Source organism: Rhinopithecus bieti, unplaced genomic scaffold (assembly GCF_001698545.2).
Source record: "Rhinopithecus bieti isolate Rb0 unplaced genomic scaffold, ASM169854v2 scaffold_5982, whole genome shotgun sequence".
Lineage (NCBI taxonomy): Eukaryota > Metazoa > Chordata > Mammalia > Primates > Cercopithecidae > Rhinopithecus > Rhinopithecus bieti.
In genome coordinates, this window is record NW_016805132.1 from 2,572,147 (window position 1) to 2,589,525 (window position 17,379).

A 17,379-nucleotide genomic window follows, 5' to 3' on the forward strand; every position below is an offset into this window, starting at 1 on the left:
CTAGTTTCCCTGTCTCAAGTCCTTCTTCCCTTTTCCATCCTCTGTCCTCAACAGCTACTTCATGATAGAAGACAGTAATTCAATCATATTACAAATCAACATTTTCATGGTTCCCCAGTGTCTATACAATGTCCAACCCTTAATATGAAATTCAGCCCTAATATTTACACACCTTTTTCTACAAGCACACAGAGCAGGATTTATATCTCAACAATATGATTTCCTTATATACAGCAAATATTCCAAAAATAATAATGAAAGTATCATTTGATTTGCAGAGCTGAAATTCAGAAAAAAATCATCCTGATGGGCTACAGTAGCACTACTGAGACAGCAGGTAAGTGAATGAATCAGGAGCCTCGCAAGGGCCTTCTTTATATTCTTAACCTTTAGAGTATAACATGTTGTTAATAACTGTTTGCTGAATGTGGGAATTTTCTGAGCCAAAACTAAAGATTCGTACTTCAGCAATTTCAGATTTACACAGGAAATAACTGGACCAAATATTTGAAGGTGGGAATATAAAATCTCAGACTTGAAGGTAGCATAGGGGCATGACTGGGAACCTGGACATAACATGTAAAAACCAAACTGGTGCCAGGGCCGCGTCTCCTCGCTGGCCTAGATCCTGACTGTTTTAAAGGAGACAAGGAAAGCAAGGTTAATTTGCAATAGGCAATTTTAACCAGCAGGCCACAGGTAAAAAAATAAACTGAAAATAAATGTTTAAGACAATTTAGAATCATACAACTGATGTGTTTCCAATGCATTTTTCTCAAAATACACACGTTCATTAATGGCAATTAGCAAAGAGTATTAATCTACATGTAACAGCAATTAAAAATAATTCTCTCAAATGCTACCTTAAAAGTTAAACCAAAAACCTTACATACTGATTTACAAAAATCAGTGCACTGGGGTCACTGGAACACAATCTGAATACTTTCCTATCAGAAACCTCAAGAGGGCTTACATGCTGTATCTTATATTTGATCATATCATAACAACGTGTTCTCTTTAACTATTGGACTCGCTATGTGTTATCCTGTGTCCAGTGCCTAAGAGCTCGTTAATTACCTAAACTATATCTCCATAGGTCTTGTTAATTACCCGTCTCCTGTCTCAGAGGACCTTGTTAATAACTTGTACAGTCTCTCTAAAGAGGTCCTAACAACACATTAAAATTAAAGATGCTTTTCTTTTAGCACCTGTCAAGTGCTGTAAATTGAGAAATTTTCACATCAGTTTATTAGCCTACAGTAGTTTTTGTGAATTTTTTTGGCCTGTTTTCTTTTCTCTCAGAATCTTGCTATATCTCAATCTCTCTCTTGAGGGAAAACAAAACAAAACAAAACAGCAAAGTTTGTCTTTTTTGTTACAGAGTTTTTTTTGTTTTCAGTTTTGAAGACTATAAATATCAATTTGCATTAGTGAGTTAGCACAAGGATGGCATGGCTGGTATCTGCAAATTAACCCACTGGGAGATGCACCAATTAATGAGGGCTATTATAATGAGTATTAGGATGACAAAGGGTAAAAAAGTTTCAAGTAGTATCTGGGGAGTTAAACATAAAAGTTCTAGTTAGTGTTAAGGGAACTAATCACACTGCATATTTCGTGTTCAGTCATTGTTTCATTGGACACATTCTGTAAATCTCTGGGCACTAATGGATTAATGGGTCTAAAATCATCTCAAAAGTTTTGTCTTCTGTCTCACAAATGAAGGCACAAATTTTCAGGTGTGTAAAAGATTTATAGCCTACCATGAATAATAAGCAAATTATCTTTAATATTAGACAAATATGAACAAAAAACAAATATTGCTAGTAAAACAAATCCTTTGCATATTAAGGTTTATGATGCCAACGACTGAAATTTAAACTCATTCAGGAAAAAAAAGTCCATTGGGACATTATAAAATGAAGGTTTAAAACTATCAATAGGCTCTTTCTTTAGGATCATTTATTTACTATACTTTTAAAAAATCAAAATGTAAATTCTACAGTAAACAGTCTTTGACTTTTAATGAACATGTTATACAATTTCATATAAATGGCCACATGCTTACAAGCTTATGGTGATTTGTGAAAATTAGAAACACATTTAAATACACATTCTAGGTAACCAATTTTTTGCACCTCCTAAGGAAGGTATGACACAAACACAGACAGGAATTGACTCATTAAGGAAGGAAAGAAGGAAGAGGGGGGAGAATCAGGTAGACCTGACCTCAAAAGTGAAAGGCACACTGCCATTACAAGTCTGGATCTTAGATACTATTTCTGTACCATCCTAAAAAATAACTATTTGGCATGAGATCATCTGCTAAAAAGTAGGCAGGCTCTTCCACCAAACATTAAAAATGGAAATATGTGCTTTTGTAAAATCAATTAATACTAGAAATAATATTATAGAACATACCACTTAGTTATCCCAGAGTAGCTAAGAATTTGCTATATGGCATTCGCAACTACTATAGTAGAGCAGAAAATAATGGAGTGAAAGCATGTTCTTTGTATGAGTCACAAATAGAAGGACGGTCCCCAAACAAAATTCTCTGGTAAAAATAACTTCCATTAAATTATTACTCTCCGAACAGCTGCCCCTCTAACATGAAACAACAGAAACTCATCACACAGAGTAGTAGGCTTATATTGTTTTTTAAAAAAATTTCAGAATAAGACATACATAAGCAATTTTCTCTCAAACAGAGAGAAAATCTTACTCTCAAGCAGAATTCCCTTCAGTAGATGGACTTCTGTGATCCTGAACTTTTTCAAGGAACTTACACCTTCTTCAAAGAATACACATCGTGGAATTTCTCCTCAATTTACCATGGGTAGTATACAAATAGAAGCATATTTTTAAGTGTCATTCATCACTATTGACTCTCAGGTTTTACCTCAATCCTGAGAAACAATTCATCCATAGATGCCATAAATATTTAATAGACTTTTCTGCCTGGTCTTCAATGTTCACTATAATTTAGGGTGTGTGTGTGTGTGTGTGTGTGTGTGTGTTTAACCTATTCAGCCATATCTTTTACTCCTTTCCACCACATCTCTGTTTCAGCCAAGCTAACTTCCTTACTGTACCCTCTACCTTAGGGACCTGCAAGCAAAGCTAATATGACTAAGTTGTCTAATTTATAAGTATGCATTTGCCAGCACAATTCCTGATCTCCATTCACAAAGAATACTTACTGAAAGCTTAGGAAATAAAGTAGTCCCACCCCCTTATCTGTGGTTTTGCTTTCCATGGTTTCAGTTACCCACCACGGTCCAAAAATATTAAATGGAAAATTCCAGAAATAATTCCTAAGTTTTAAATTGCATGTCCTTCTGAGTAGCCTAATGAAGTGGTAGGCCATCCGATTCTGTCCTGCCTGGGATGTGAATCATCCCTTTGTTCAGTCCCTTTGTTTAGTGTAACCACACTGTCTACACTGCCTGCCCATTAGTTACTTAGTAGCCATCTCGTCTATCAGGTCGACTATTGCAGTATTACAATGCTTGTGTTTGAGTAGCCCTTATTTTACTTAATAATGGCCCCAGTGTGCAAGAGGAGTGATGCTGGCATATTGTTGTAATTGTTCTATTTCATTATTATTGTTACTCTCTTACTGTGCCTAATTTATGAATTAAACTTTATCATAGGTATACATGTATAGAAAAGAAAGCATAGGATATATAGGGTTCGGAACTGTGCCTGGTTTCAGGAATCCACTGGAGGTCTTGGAATGTATCCCCATAGATTGGGGCACCACTGTAGGTGATATAACATAGATCAGCAATTTTTAAACCTGATAGTCAATGGGCAGTTATTAAAATGCTGATTTTCATTTCAGGGCCCACTCACTCAAGATTCTAATTCAGTCAGAGGGGAGGCCCAACAAATGGCAGCTTAAAAAAAAAATCTCCAGGAGCCCTTGATGATCAGCACTGAGGTCATGCACAAATCTAGGTGCTGTGGTGCACCCGAGAAAGAAGATTCTGCACAACTGTTAAGACGCTTACACAGCTTAATATAAGACCTAGGCACAATAAACATTGTATAGTAATTACTTCTTCTGTATCAGCAGAAATCCAAAGGGAAACACGAGGTTGTTACTCAAAAAAGAACACTCAGAGATAAGCTGAGCGTGCACCCCACAATTGAGCCCAGGAATGAAGATGGCATGGCTTACAAGGACCTCAGTGTAGAGACATGCAGTAAGGAAATTAACTTACCTACAACAGGTTGGTGAGGAAGACTAAAAGAAAACTTGAAAGGTTAAGAAAAGCCTAACATACAGTAAGCCTTAGAAAGTTAGAAAGAGGAGTTTGGATTTGGTGTTGCAAATCAGTGGTTCTTAAACTTTTTTGACTAGGGTTTTCTTAAACACAACAAAAGGTACCACAGCTCATGTGCCCTCCTCAGTAGGATAAATAATGCTAAGTGCTGTAATAAATACATATATAAATCTCAGTAACTTATATCCTGTGAATTTATCATTTGGACAAGGGCCACTTGGCTATTCCTGGTCAGGTGGGCCTTCCACTTGCATGCAGAGACCCAGGCTGCTCCGACTTACAGCTCTGCCCATCTCAAAGATCCTCTCTATTCAGCTACTGCAGGGGTCAGCAAAGTATTTCTGTAAAGCCCAAACAATAAATATTTTTAGCTTTGTGGGCCATATGGTCTCTGTCACAACTACTCAATGCTACCACTGTACACAATAATGACCATAAAGTGGCTGTGCTCAAACAAAACTTTACAAAAACTGGTAGTAAGCCAGATTTGGCCTCCAAGCTTAGTTTGCGAATCCCTGGTCCAGGATATGGAGGAAGAGGCAAAATGGAGGATAGTGTTAAGAGGACATTCCATGGGCCAGACCTGAAAGTGGTATACATCTCTTCCATGAACTCTTAAATAAGCCAGAATTTGCTATGTCCTAGCCAAAAAAAAGAAAAGAAAAGAAATGAACAAATTTGGCTTGGTGAAGACACACACCCATCATTTCTACTTTTAAGTGAAAAAATAGCCTGGTGATAACATTATTTATAATTTATTATTTGTTATATTATTTATAATATATTAGAAGATAATTTGTTGTGAACAAATTTACAATAGTATAACAAACAATCAGGCATATTTATTTTTGGCAAATGATATAATGCTGATAAAAAAAGGATTACTTTGCAAATTGTGGGATAAACCATATGATAAATTAGTTGACAATTTATTTGATAAATCATGAAAAAAAATTAGTTGTTACTGATGATGCTAAACAACCTGTGACTTACAATTCAAAAGCAAGACGAGTAGCAATTTTAACATACAAACAACTTAGTACCAATAATAAACTGAGAAAACATTCTCCTGAAGATTACAAGAATTCCAACTCTACTTACTGTATATGTGTCGTAGGAGTTTTGCAGCATGCCAGTGTTGGACAGCATCCCGACTTCTTAGTAGCAAGCTGATTTGGCATCAATGGTACACACAATATTGTAAGCTCACTAAACCCAATTCAGCTTCCTTCTAGGTATACAGCTAAGTCACAGTTCGTCACAGGTTGCAGTGAGGTTGGGGCATGGGTGAGCTCTGGCCAATGGGACGTATGTGGAAGTAACGCATACTGCACTAGGCCTAGCACACAGAAATGACCCTCCTTTGATCCTCTCTCTCCTACCCTGCTGCAAGGATCTTGGAGGCCATGTGTTAAATGGTGGCATCACAAGAAGAAAGAAGCCTGCTTCCTGAGAGATTGTGCAGAGCCAGATGAATGCACAGAGCAAAGCACTCACTTTTCCTATCACCATCCCAGTGAACTGCTTTGTGACAAGAGTGAGCAATAAACTTCTGCTGTGATAAGCCACTGATACCTGTGGTTATTACAGCTGACAACCTACCCTAATACACAGTTCTTAATAGACTCCAGACATGTGCTATTTAGACTGAATATTAAATTTTAGTAATCCTTTAAAACTTTAGATTTTTAACAATGTTTAGTTGTACATAAAAACGCATACATCTGGCTTTATGGATCTGTTTTCAGTCTATTAGAAAGATCTTCACAGCCCAGGCCAGCAGGGCTGAAAGCAGGAGGCTAACGGAATGAGAGTGGCATTTCAGGAAACTGTTCTGCTATACTGTGTGCATTAGGAAACTGGTCTGCTATACTGTTTGCGTTTATTCAAAATATCTAATACTACCTACCAAGCATCATACTGGAGACTAAGGGCAAAAAGAGGAATGAAATGCAGACCCTGCTCTCAACCTCTTCACGGTAGTGGGTAAGAAAAGTGAGACTAAGCTATTAGTGAACAATGCCATTCCCACAGAAGACAAGACTTACGTAAGAAAATGCTGCAGCAGAGGGAACAACTACTCCTCCCTACAAGAACAGGAAACGCTTCAAAGAAATAGGGGCATGTAAGAGACTGCAAATTAGTAACTTTGGGGAAAAGTGTTTCAAAGAGCCCTGCTCTTTGCTGAAGTAACCCAAGATAATGCCTAATTTCCTCTATCAGTTTTATGTAAAACTATGGGACCTATTCCAAGGACAGAATCAAAATGTGGTATTTTTTGTGGTTTCCAAAGTGCTTTCTTCAGGTGGATTTTACTTAACACTAAGGAATAAAAAGTCTAACTTCTAAAAAAAGTGTGCCTTAGTACATTTTAAAATTTGGGGCATAAAGAAAATTTTCCAGTTTTAATCATATACATTATTCAACCAGAGGGTAACAATATGGTTCCTAGGTACCTGCAAGTGAGCCAGTTCACTCACCAAGAAGAAAATGCAGTTCCATAGCTACGTATTTTACCCTTAACCTTGTTCAGCATTCTCACAAACACTGGCCACAAGAGTCCAGGAAACTGTAAATAAGTCTATTGAGCACTCCTGAAAAAAATTCACAGCACGTGTCTTGCTGATGTGAGTCCCTAGCTCCAAAAGTGCATTTGGTTAGGATGTTAATGTGTGAAATTTAAAATGTCCCAGATAGCTGAGGGTTGATACTGGGAGGAAAAATAGAAATATACTGTTACATAAAGACAATGCTACCTGGGCAATATCCTCCCAAATTCCACTCAAGATAAAGCTGCTTGCCAAAAGTGTGAACTGCACACTCTTCTTGGGTCTATTTATATTCAATTCTTCTTTTTTATAAGATTAACTAGAACCACCCCTTTACTGCAAATGTTTTACATTTACCACACGGATGGTTTGTGATGCAAAAAGAGTAACTTCCTAGGAATCTACAAATGTTCTGTCCTCATATCTGGTATCTCATAAATATGAAGAACAGAAAGTCATAAAGCGAAACTATTTTTTTTACATATTTGCAATCATTTTATACATCATAAAACAGCTCTAATTTTGACAGAAACAGCCAATAATAAAGTAACTGAAGACAAAGCCTAGATGTGTCAAAATGCCACACGCACTTTTAAAACCCGTAAGAGCCCACACAAACAGCTCAAATACAGGGCAATTAAAGATTTAAGAATACTCAATAAGCTTTTTTTTTTTTTTTTCATATGCGCCCATAATGTAAAAACATTATTTTCCTACCATTTCCCATTTTCTTGCTTTTCTTTGACTCTAAAATTAGTTAAATTGCCCAATATCCAAGTTATCTCGGACAGTTGTTTCCAACAACCTTCTGTAAAAAAAGTTGAGTAAAGGCGGAAAGAAGCAAATATATTTCTATTTACCCATATAAGATTTAATGTAATATGTGAAGTACAGTATGTAAAATACCAAAATATTTTTGAATGGCATATCAAAACTATCAACTCAATAAAATATTGGTATCATGATAAAATGTTATTTTCTGGAGTATGGTCTGTAAACAGAACTGAATACTCTTTTAAACCACAGCAAATATCCATTTATAGGTAAAAGAAAACAAAAAAGTACAGTTCACTTTGAAAACTTTAAATGCAAGTTGTTAAAATATCATGGAAGATACATAAGAGAGGTGAGAGGGCATAGCCTAAAAGTGTGATTGATTGTTAATACTCTATTTGCTGTTTCTAGTGGGACAAAACCAAGCACTGATTTTAGTAAAATATAACATGACAACACATCAAACATAATTGTAGTCACCATTTATGGATTCCCTATTTGGGGCCTGGCTTTGTATTATGTACTTTACATATAGTATCAGTTATCCTCACTGAATCCTATCAAGTGGGATTATTTCCTTGTTTCAAAGATGGAGACACTGAGTTTTGTGGAGGTCATAGCACTTCTAAGCCAGTATTCCCATTCAGATCTGTACACTCTATATTATTTTCTTGAAGAAAATCTTCTATTACGTGGTAAACATTCTAGCATGCTCTTCCAAGATAATTACGTCATCTCTCAGTATCTGAGAGAGATTGGTTCCAGCACTCGGAGGATACCAAAATCCAGGGACATTCAAAAGTCCCCTATACAAAATGGTACATACAGTATTTGCACATATACACCAACTCCCATATTTTTTAAATTATCTCTAGATTACTTATAATACCTAATACAATGTAGATCTATGTAAATAGTTGTTACACTGTACCATTTTTTAAATCTGCATTATCTTTTAATGACTATATTGTTATTTCTTATTTATTTTTTAAAATATTTTCAATCCATGGTTGATTGAATCCAAAAATGCAGAACCTGCAAATATGCGGGGCCAACTACACTCAAGATGTGAATAAATTTACCTTTTCTTTGCTTGAGGTTTCCTTAATCAGCTATTTTATCATTTACTTCTGTAAAATCCATAACCATATTTAAATTTATTCCTTAGCATATCTACATTTATATCTATATATGTAGATATAAATTTATATATAGATTTAAATTTAGATAGACAGATAGATATAAATTTAGATATACTAAGGAATAAGAAAAGCACCATTACACATATAACTGAAAACTCAAAACTGGAAAATCCAATCTTTCTCATGAGTGATTATTTCTGACTACAAATCATCATATAGATCCCTTGGGTGTACCTACAAAACCCATGAGGGTCACTGAATTCCAATAACAAGCATTCTCAAATAAAAACCACTTCTAAATAGCCATTTAATAAAGATAATTAACATCTATTAGGAAAGCCATTAATACTGAAGCTGGTATTTCTTAAAGAATAGCACATGGGCTGCTGTTGGTCCTTTCCAGATAGCCCATGAACGAATCCCTAGAAACTTATCACTGAAATTTCTGGCTTGAACTAATACCCACGGGCAATTTACTCTCGCCTTGTCTCATCACAAGCCACGTGGTTTTCTCTCTAAGTTTTGGTGAGTTTCTGGCTCACGTAAGTGGAAGTAGACCAGGATAGAGAATAAGAGTCTTTTATCCTCTTCAGATAAAAAAGTTCAGTTCCAAAAATATATGCAACATTGCCTGGCTCTATAATTATAGAAATAAAATGCTTTCCAAATAAAATAAAATGACTTGAAAATATTCTAGTATTTAAAAGAAATATTTGATATTTCAAGTACAAGATTTTCCCAAATAGTAGAACTTCCCCCATATTAAGCTTACCTTGAAGATGGCATTATATTTGAAGCCCTGAATTTTGCTGTAAATGGATTGGTTGACTCATAATCAAAATAGTCCTGGCGATTTTCACTAAATGCATTAGGTGATTTCAAGTCACAAGGGCTATCAGATCCCCCATTGTTAAGTTTATCAGATCTTCTGCTATCTTTTTTTCCAGTCACTCTTTCAAACAGGCTAACTTTCTCCCTTTTCTCTCTTTTATTTTCTTTTCTTATTTCAATTGGTTTTGAAAATAAATTCATGCTGCTGTCCCATGTTTCACTGCTTTCTTCAAATGGATTTTTCTTCCTTGGCAGTGTTGCAAATTTTTGGGGTAATGAAGCAGTCACATTTGTAAATGGGTCATTTTGTCTTCCGAAACACAATTCCCCTTCATCCACAATGCTGTCAGGTTGGTTCATTTTAGAAGTATCAAAGCTTAATGTTCTTCTGTGTGGAGATTTGAGACTCCCTACAAACAATTTTGTAGTTAGTACATAATCAGTGACACATTACATCACACTATTTGACCCATTCTGTGTGCATTCTGCTGCTTTTCGAACGAGAGCAATTAGCTACTTAAACGTATTAACCTTCAAAAAATCAAGGAAAACAATCTTAAAATGCTAAGGTGTAGCAGTCTGAAGCATCGAGGCTAATAACAATTAGCATATTGCTAGACCATTAGTAATGTAGTCAGTTCACAATCATATAAACTATGATGTCAAAACTAGAGGTTCTGGTTGGCATGATAATGCTAACAATTCTCAGACTTTTTCACTAGCATTAAATTTACTTTCTTACTTCTGAACATAAAAGTTTTCTTCTAGGGACTTTATGATGAAATGAACATTCATTTACGCTCAGGGTTTTGAGATAGTAGAAACGGCAGTAAAACAGGCAGCCAGGCCGTAAAAGGAAACTGGCACTCATTTTATTATCATCTAATAATATAAATATAAATGCAGACAAGCTCTGCCTTCAAGGAACTTACCAATTTGAGGAACAGTAGGTACTCAATATTTGATGAACGGCAAAATTTGGAAAATACTACAAAGCAACTGTTATTTTATTTACTAAATTTAGGAATTAAACTTTAAAAACTAAAAGGGTAGTTCAGACCAATGAGGACACAAGAATGTGGCACTTACCACTTTCTGGAACTGTTCCAAAGGAATCTAACTGGTGTCCAAGAAGATGTGTTTGACCTATGGTGCCAGTCTTCAGTTTCTCAGAAGACATATGGGACCCAGATAAATCGGACATTGAATGCGCTGACGAGAGTCGCTGAGGACCCAAAAGAAAAGGCTTTTTTGGTTTGGATTTCATCTGTATTTCACCACTTGAAAATTCACTATTGGCATCAGGCATGTGAGTACTCGGAATGATTGCAGAAGACGTATCAGAAAATGTTCCATCATTTTTTCTACCCTTCATCTTATCTTTTAACTTTGCAAAAGGAGATCTGGTTTTGTCCTTCATTGATAAGTCAAACATACTTGCGGTCATATTGTTCCTCATAAACTGAATATTGACCTTTATCTCACCTCTGTTTTTGATTCGTTTTCCTTGTTTGGATTCTAATCTAAACCACCTTAAAGAGAAGAAAATAAAAATGGGCTGTAACACATAATGAAGAGAGGATACTGAGTTCTGTTACATACAAATAGCCTTTTAGGTAAAGTAACTATACATCAAGGCAGCCTAAGCCCTGAACAAGAATCTGTCAGCCACAGTATTTCGGGCTTTACTCATTGTTTAGTTTAAAAAACTGATCATTGCCTCTGTGATGTAACATATACTGAAGAAATGAATAGGTCTTTAGCAAGTTTGAAAATGTTTTTAGATAATCTTTTCTTTTCTGATTTGAAAATCACTCATCATCAAAATTCTTATCAATGCTAAAAGTTTTCCATATGAGACTAAGTGTTGCTCATGGCCTAAGGACATTTTTTTTTTTAACATTAAAAGACACTGAGGCAGAGACTTTGAAAGAATTCACCAATACAAATTATTTTTGAGCATTATAAAATGAATACTGATGACATTTTAATACAGTAATAAATACTTGGCCCTATCCCAAAATACTACTTATGTAAAAGTAGCAAAAGAATTTTGTTAACATTGGAGATCACTACATACAGCTTGCTAATCATTAAAACAGCATATGATGTCACTTAGATTGATATACAATGGATCAAAGCCTATTCCTGAATAAAATATGCAAAACAAGTAAAATGCAAGAAGTGACAAAAAATAAATCTTGTGAAAGTTTCAAAAGGAAAAAAAACCTAAAATGCTTTCTGTTGAATCTATTTGCTTCATTTTACTATTGCTACTGTGACAATACCAAATAAAAAATATTTTGTAAATGAAGCCAAATCTTATATTTTAATCACTTCAATGTATGGCACTATCTATATTTAAATGATGTACAAGAAGCAATATTTTGGTTTTATAGTATTTTTATCCATGAGAAATTCTCCAGTTGCCCATGTCACAAGTGGTCATTCTATGGGAAAACAGCCAATAAAACTACAAAATCAAGCCTGAAAGAGTTTCTACAATGTTTTCATGTAACTTAGCAATGAGGCATAATATCCATTCCTGTACACAGGTTATTATTTAAATATAGCTCTAATCGAGTGTAACAAATTTTCTTAGCTACAAAGGAACTCTGATCTAATTTTACATTAGTTCTTTCTCTCATTGTTACCAACTGGATATGCCAGGAGAAGATTACATTTACTGTATATCAAGTTGAAACACTGGTTCACAGGTCTTCCAGGAAGAACAGAGAACTAGCACATGATATAAATACCAGCTACATCTTAGCAAGTAACACCGAAGAAAAATATTTTCTTGATTAACTAAATTGGAGCAATTCAATCAATTCAGATATAGTTGCATCAACACTAGCCATTTCTTAGAATATCACTATTTTTAAATGGCATTAGCTTGAGACTTTGAGAAAATTCCTTATGTAAGGCAAATGGTAAAATCTGAAGAAACAGGGGCTAGAAATAAGAAATGACAGCAATAAACTCTGTGAAATAGGCAACTTTAAATAACATACAATTGAGCACTCAAAAAGCCTGGAAATGAAGTAGATTATACACCCAGTTACCTCCAAGTTTTGGCAAACACAGCCATTTTCAATAGGGAGAGAAACACATCTGATGAACAGTATCTCAGAAATACTCTGTAGTACCTCAGGTTTTATAGAATGTAGGTGAATATACTTTGCAAAAAATGTACCAAAAATATGCAAACAAAAACGAGCATGTATGTAACAAAGCAAATATGAGTTAAAAAAAAATCATTACCCCCAAAATCGAAGGCAGTGAGGTAGTGGAAAATTATAGAATTTTAGAAATAAGACCAATAAATCATCTACTTTAACATCTTTATTTCATAGATGAGGAAATTGAGGCACACGGAATGATATGTAACTTCCCAATGTCAGATTAAAGTCAGTAAGGAAAAAAAATCTAAAGTTGATGAATAACATCTGCAGGAAAATAGAAGCTCTTTCTTATTTGATGAACCGCATACGTTAATAAGGTTAACCACATGGCTGGCACATTCTGCAAGACACTGTATTTAATCAGGAGACATGAGAGCTGAGGAGAAAGACAATGCAAATTTTGTATTGCTAGAGTACAAGCTCCTGGAAGGCAGTCTGCCTTGCATTAAATGTTTATTCAATTTTTATTTCTAGAACTATACTCTTACAAGCAAGCTACAACTCTGTGTGTGTGTGTGTGTGTGTGTGTGTGTATGTGTGTGTGTTTTATATTGTCTTGTTTTTTAGTAGGGAACTGTAAAGACCTGTGTAAACCTGAATAAAGCAAATCAGTATTTGATTACAAAGTGTAAATACACTATAATGTCCACTCCCCACCCCCCGAAAAAAACTACAAAGAACTTTTACAAACATACTCATAGAAAATGTAGCAATGACAAATAACTTTAGTTGCTTTGTTTTGAAAATGATGTAATAGGGAAGTCTTAATGAGATCTTCACGAATCATTTCGGAGACAGCACTTGTTTTTCCAGTCTTCAGAAAGATAAAATGAAGACACAGCATTTGGAGCTTACTGGACTAGCTGACTTTTTTTCACCTCTGGAGTACTGGATTTAAACTGTACATGGCCTCTGTTCAATTTTTAGTGGGCAGAGGTCCATGTTCAAAAACCAGCACACATGTGGGAACTATTCCCAAGCAATTGGTGCTGTGTGGTCAGAAATGGGACAAAATTGGCAGTAAAGGTGCCAGAGGCCAGGACACAGGTGCACCGCTGAGACACACACACATCCTAAAATCTGCCTATGTTTGAGTCATAGCTAACTCTAGAGACTCTAGTTATTACTCTTCATGAGCATTGAAAAAAAAAAAAGTCAACATCACCTACTTCTTTTGTAAAAAAATCAATGGATATTATGTAACAGCGTCAACGATTTTAACATTCTATTACTAAACATCGTATTATTTCTTTAAATCTCACGCCAGAACCAACCCAGACATCCTCTAAAGGAGGAGATACAGAAGTTCTCTTCCCAGGCCCACTCAAAGGGTTCTGGCTCAGGCCTTTTCCCCCATTCCTTAAGAGAGAGAGGAAAAAAAAAATTATTTTCAAGGTAAGAAAATAAGTAAAGTAATAATTTTAGTTGTCATACTTCTTTACCTATTATGACACAACTGGAAGACAAACTGTAAACATACGTCTTCAGTATCAAAATGTAAAAAGTGTCACACCCAGCAGTTTCATAGGACTTCTAAGTCAGCTGGTAGTCCTCATCACTAAAAACAGTTTTCTAAAAGCACTTGGGAATATGCTGACAAGGTTTAGCAATGTGCAGAATATTAAATATCTTTCTTGCAATATACCAGTGGCTCAAGTCTGTCTCTTACTGGGCCACAGGTACAGCTGTGCTAGAAAAGGAAGCTATTAAATATATTAAAAAACCAGAAATATTACCAATAAAGATACCTCATCAAATACATGGTCCCCATCTATCCACAAATAAAATGTTAAGGGTTTAATAACATATGAAAATCACTTTGAATGCAAAAACATCACAAACCCTGTTGATAACATTTAAAAGCATTTTTCCCCTAAGTTCTAATCAATTTTATATAATAGCCAGTACAGAATTTCTGTAAGGAGAGACCACAATATTAGAGTATTGCTCACAGCAAATGTATTGTAACTGTGATGTTGCCCAGGACTAGGAGTAAAACAAGAAGAAACTGTAAAAGGTTATTTCATCCTCAGACTCCGTGGGTTCACATTTGGGCCTACTTTCACTAGGAAAATTTATGTTTCAGAGAAGGCCTGAAATACATGATCCATGAATATTAAAGTACCATAAATGAAGTGAGGAATTTGAACGTGCAATATACTTAATAGTTTACATTCAAAACATGTTAAATATTTACTGTCACCCAAAATTGGCAATTTGAAACAGATTATTTGGTAATTATCCATTTTTCACTTTCAATTTGATAAAGAATCCCTTGGAGGAAACTGAATGCCACTCTTTAGGTATCAAATAATTTTATTATTCAAATCATTGATATATATTAAACTTTACACTTAAAAAAAAAAAACTTTTTCTCTCCTTCTAAAATATTTTCATCTCAATTAAATAGTACCATTTTTCCTCCTGCATTCCTAGTATTTCTGATCTCTCTACACTTTTACTCTACATATATTAAATCTTAGGTAAAGACCTGATTTGAAATGAAACAGACTCCAATCAAGAGAAGGCTGAGGGCAGAAATGTATACAAGAGATAGTTGTTTTAAAATGTAAAGAATTCACATAAACTTCAAGAAAAATATCATTATAAGAAAGTTTTTTAAACAGTAAATAAATTCAGTTATAACTGAACGAAACACCCACACTATTTTGGAAATGGAAAGTACTCTTAGAAGTTCAACCAGTATTTTTCTCCCACTAATTTCATTAATATAATGTCCTTTTAAGTTTATGGAAGGGGTGAATATACCTACCTCTAAAAGCATATATTTTTTTTCAATTTAAGACACAATATCCTAGTGTTAATTTATATTATGATTTTTAAAATTAAAATATATCTAACTCAAGCTCAACAGTCATACTGAAAAGGCCACTGAAGATGTCATCAAATCATTTCATCACAAAAATTTATCATTCTCTCCAATTCTACAGCATTTAGTATGGTCTAAACACAATAGCTTTGGAAAACCAATTCTGAATTAATACAATAACTCTGATGTAATTGCAAATTCAAAGGAAAATGTTAGTGCATTCGAAGTTGAATATGTTTGTACATACTTTTAAAACTTTTTTTTTTTTTAACAGGTATAGACTCCCATCAAGGCGTACTGACCTCGAAAAATGACGGAGCTAAAATGAAGGCTGTGTTTATAACGCTGAAATGAAATACTGAGTTCTAAATCTGGTAATTTATCTTTCGACAGCTACAAAGTGCGACACATCAACATTACATTGCTAGATTTAATTTCTGATCTTCCATTTCACTGATAATCGTAACGTTTAAAATCCATAACAATTTATATGAAGTTCTCGTTGGTCAATACTGTGATCCAGTCCTCTTTTACTGAAACAATGTTAACTTACTTAAAATCCACCACAAAATATTCAATTATTTGACAGATGTTTACCTCTAACAGAAAGAATAAGGGATCATTAATGATTCCATTTAAAAAATATTTCATCACGAGTGCTACTTTTACTTCAGATTCATGCAAATACGGTGCTTAAAACTGGATCATATTTCAATCCAAAAACCAACGCCCGAAGTACACGGATAACTTCCAAGAACAGAAAACCATAAATAAGACATAAACTCCCCAAATTCAAAATCAATTACATAACTTACTCTGTTTTCCTTCTTTGTTTGTCCTCAAAGATGTCATTGAGATTGATTGCCACCTGCCCTAAAAATTTATCCAGACCCACCAGGGACCTGTGCATAACTATAAGGAAAAGAATGTATTTCTCTGGATTTCCCTGCATTAGCAATCCAGGTAGCTCGAAAGAGGCCTCCTCCTTCCAAACTGGCTCAAGGGTTTTCTCAGCTACAGAGGTGGAGTACTTTTCCTTGCCCAGTTGAATTATAGTGTATGTGTCATTGGTGCCACTTTTGCCTTTTGGCTTCAGATCTTTGGCTTGGAGCACTGTGACCTGCACGTGGGTTGGAAACCACTTTTGGGCTTGCTCGGACAGCATCATCCTGTCCTGTTTCTCTGCATCCGAGTTCACAAGCACAGGCAGTGCCCCTCCCGGAGGGAGAGCCTAATTCCTTAATCACAGCATCCTAAGGGCACTTAACGGAGACAGGCAGGCTCAGGGCTCCCCGACTTCCCTATGGCTGATGTCAAAACGCTTCGCTGGGGCAGCCCAGGGGCACGGCCGCTCCGGGGGTCCCCTTTCGTCTGGAGAAACACACAGGCCCACCATCACCTGGCCGCGCCGTGCAGGCCTCTGCGCGGACCCCCGCTCCTGTCTCCACCTTCCCCAGGCCTGCGGGCACGTGAGGCCTGGCCACCGGTACCTGGGCGGAGGGCTGTGGGGGTGCAGGGAGCCCCCCGCCCCAATTCTGCACCCCTGGCCTCCCGCCTGCCTCCTTGCGGCCGCGCAGCCTCCGCTGCCTCCGCGCCTCCCGCCCGCCCGGCGTTCGTCCACGGGCCCGGCCCGGCTCCTCCTCCCGACCCCGGTAGTACGAACCGCCGGCGGTAAACGCGGCCTCGCTCCCTCTAGCAAACCTCTCCCTCCTCCTCCTCCCCCTCGCCTCAGCTCCTCCTCTCGGGCGGGGCGGGTAACCGGGGTGGAGTGGAGGC

General features: G+C 36.2%; 1 protein-coding gene across 1 annotated transcript in view; it reads right to left on the reverse strand.

Moving 5' to 3' along the window:
* RAB11FIP2 (RAB11 family interacting protein 2) overlaps positions 1-17,301 on the reverse strand; it is a 39,707-nt gene extending 22,406 nt beyond the window's left edge. Inside the window, exons 1-3 of the mRNA XM_017871273.1 lie at positions 16,419-17,301; positions 10,678-11,120; positions 9,530-9,998 (exon numbers count right to left, since the gene is read on the reverse strand). Of these exons, the coding sequence (XP_017726762.1) occupies positions 9,530-9,998; positions 10,678-11,120; positions 16,419-16,771 (1,265 nt within the window). The 5' untranslated portion in view covers positions 16,772-17,301. The remainder of the gene's footprint in view (positions 1-9,529; positions 9,999-10,677; positions 11,121-16,418) is intronic.
* Positions 17,302-17,379: the final 78 nt, after the last annotated feature.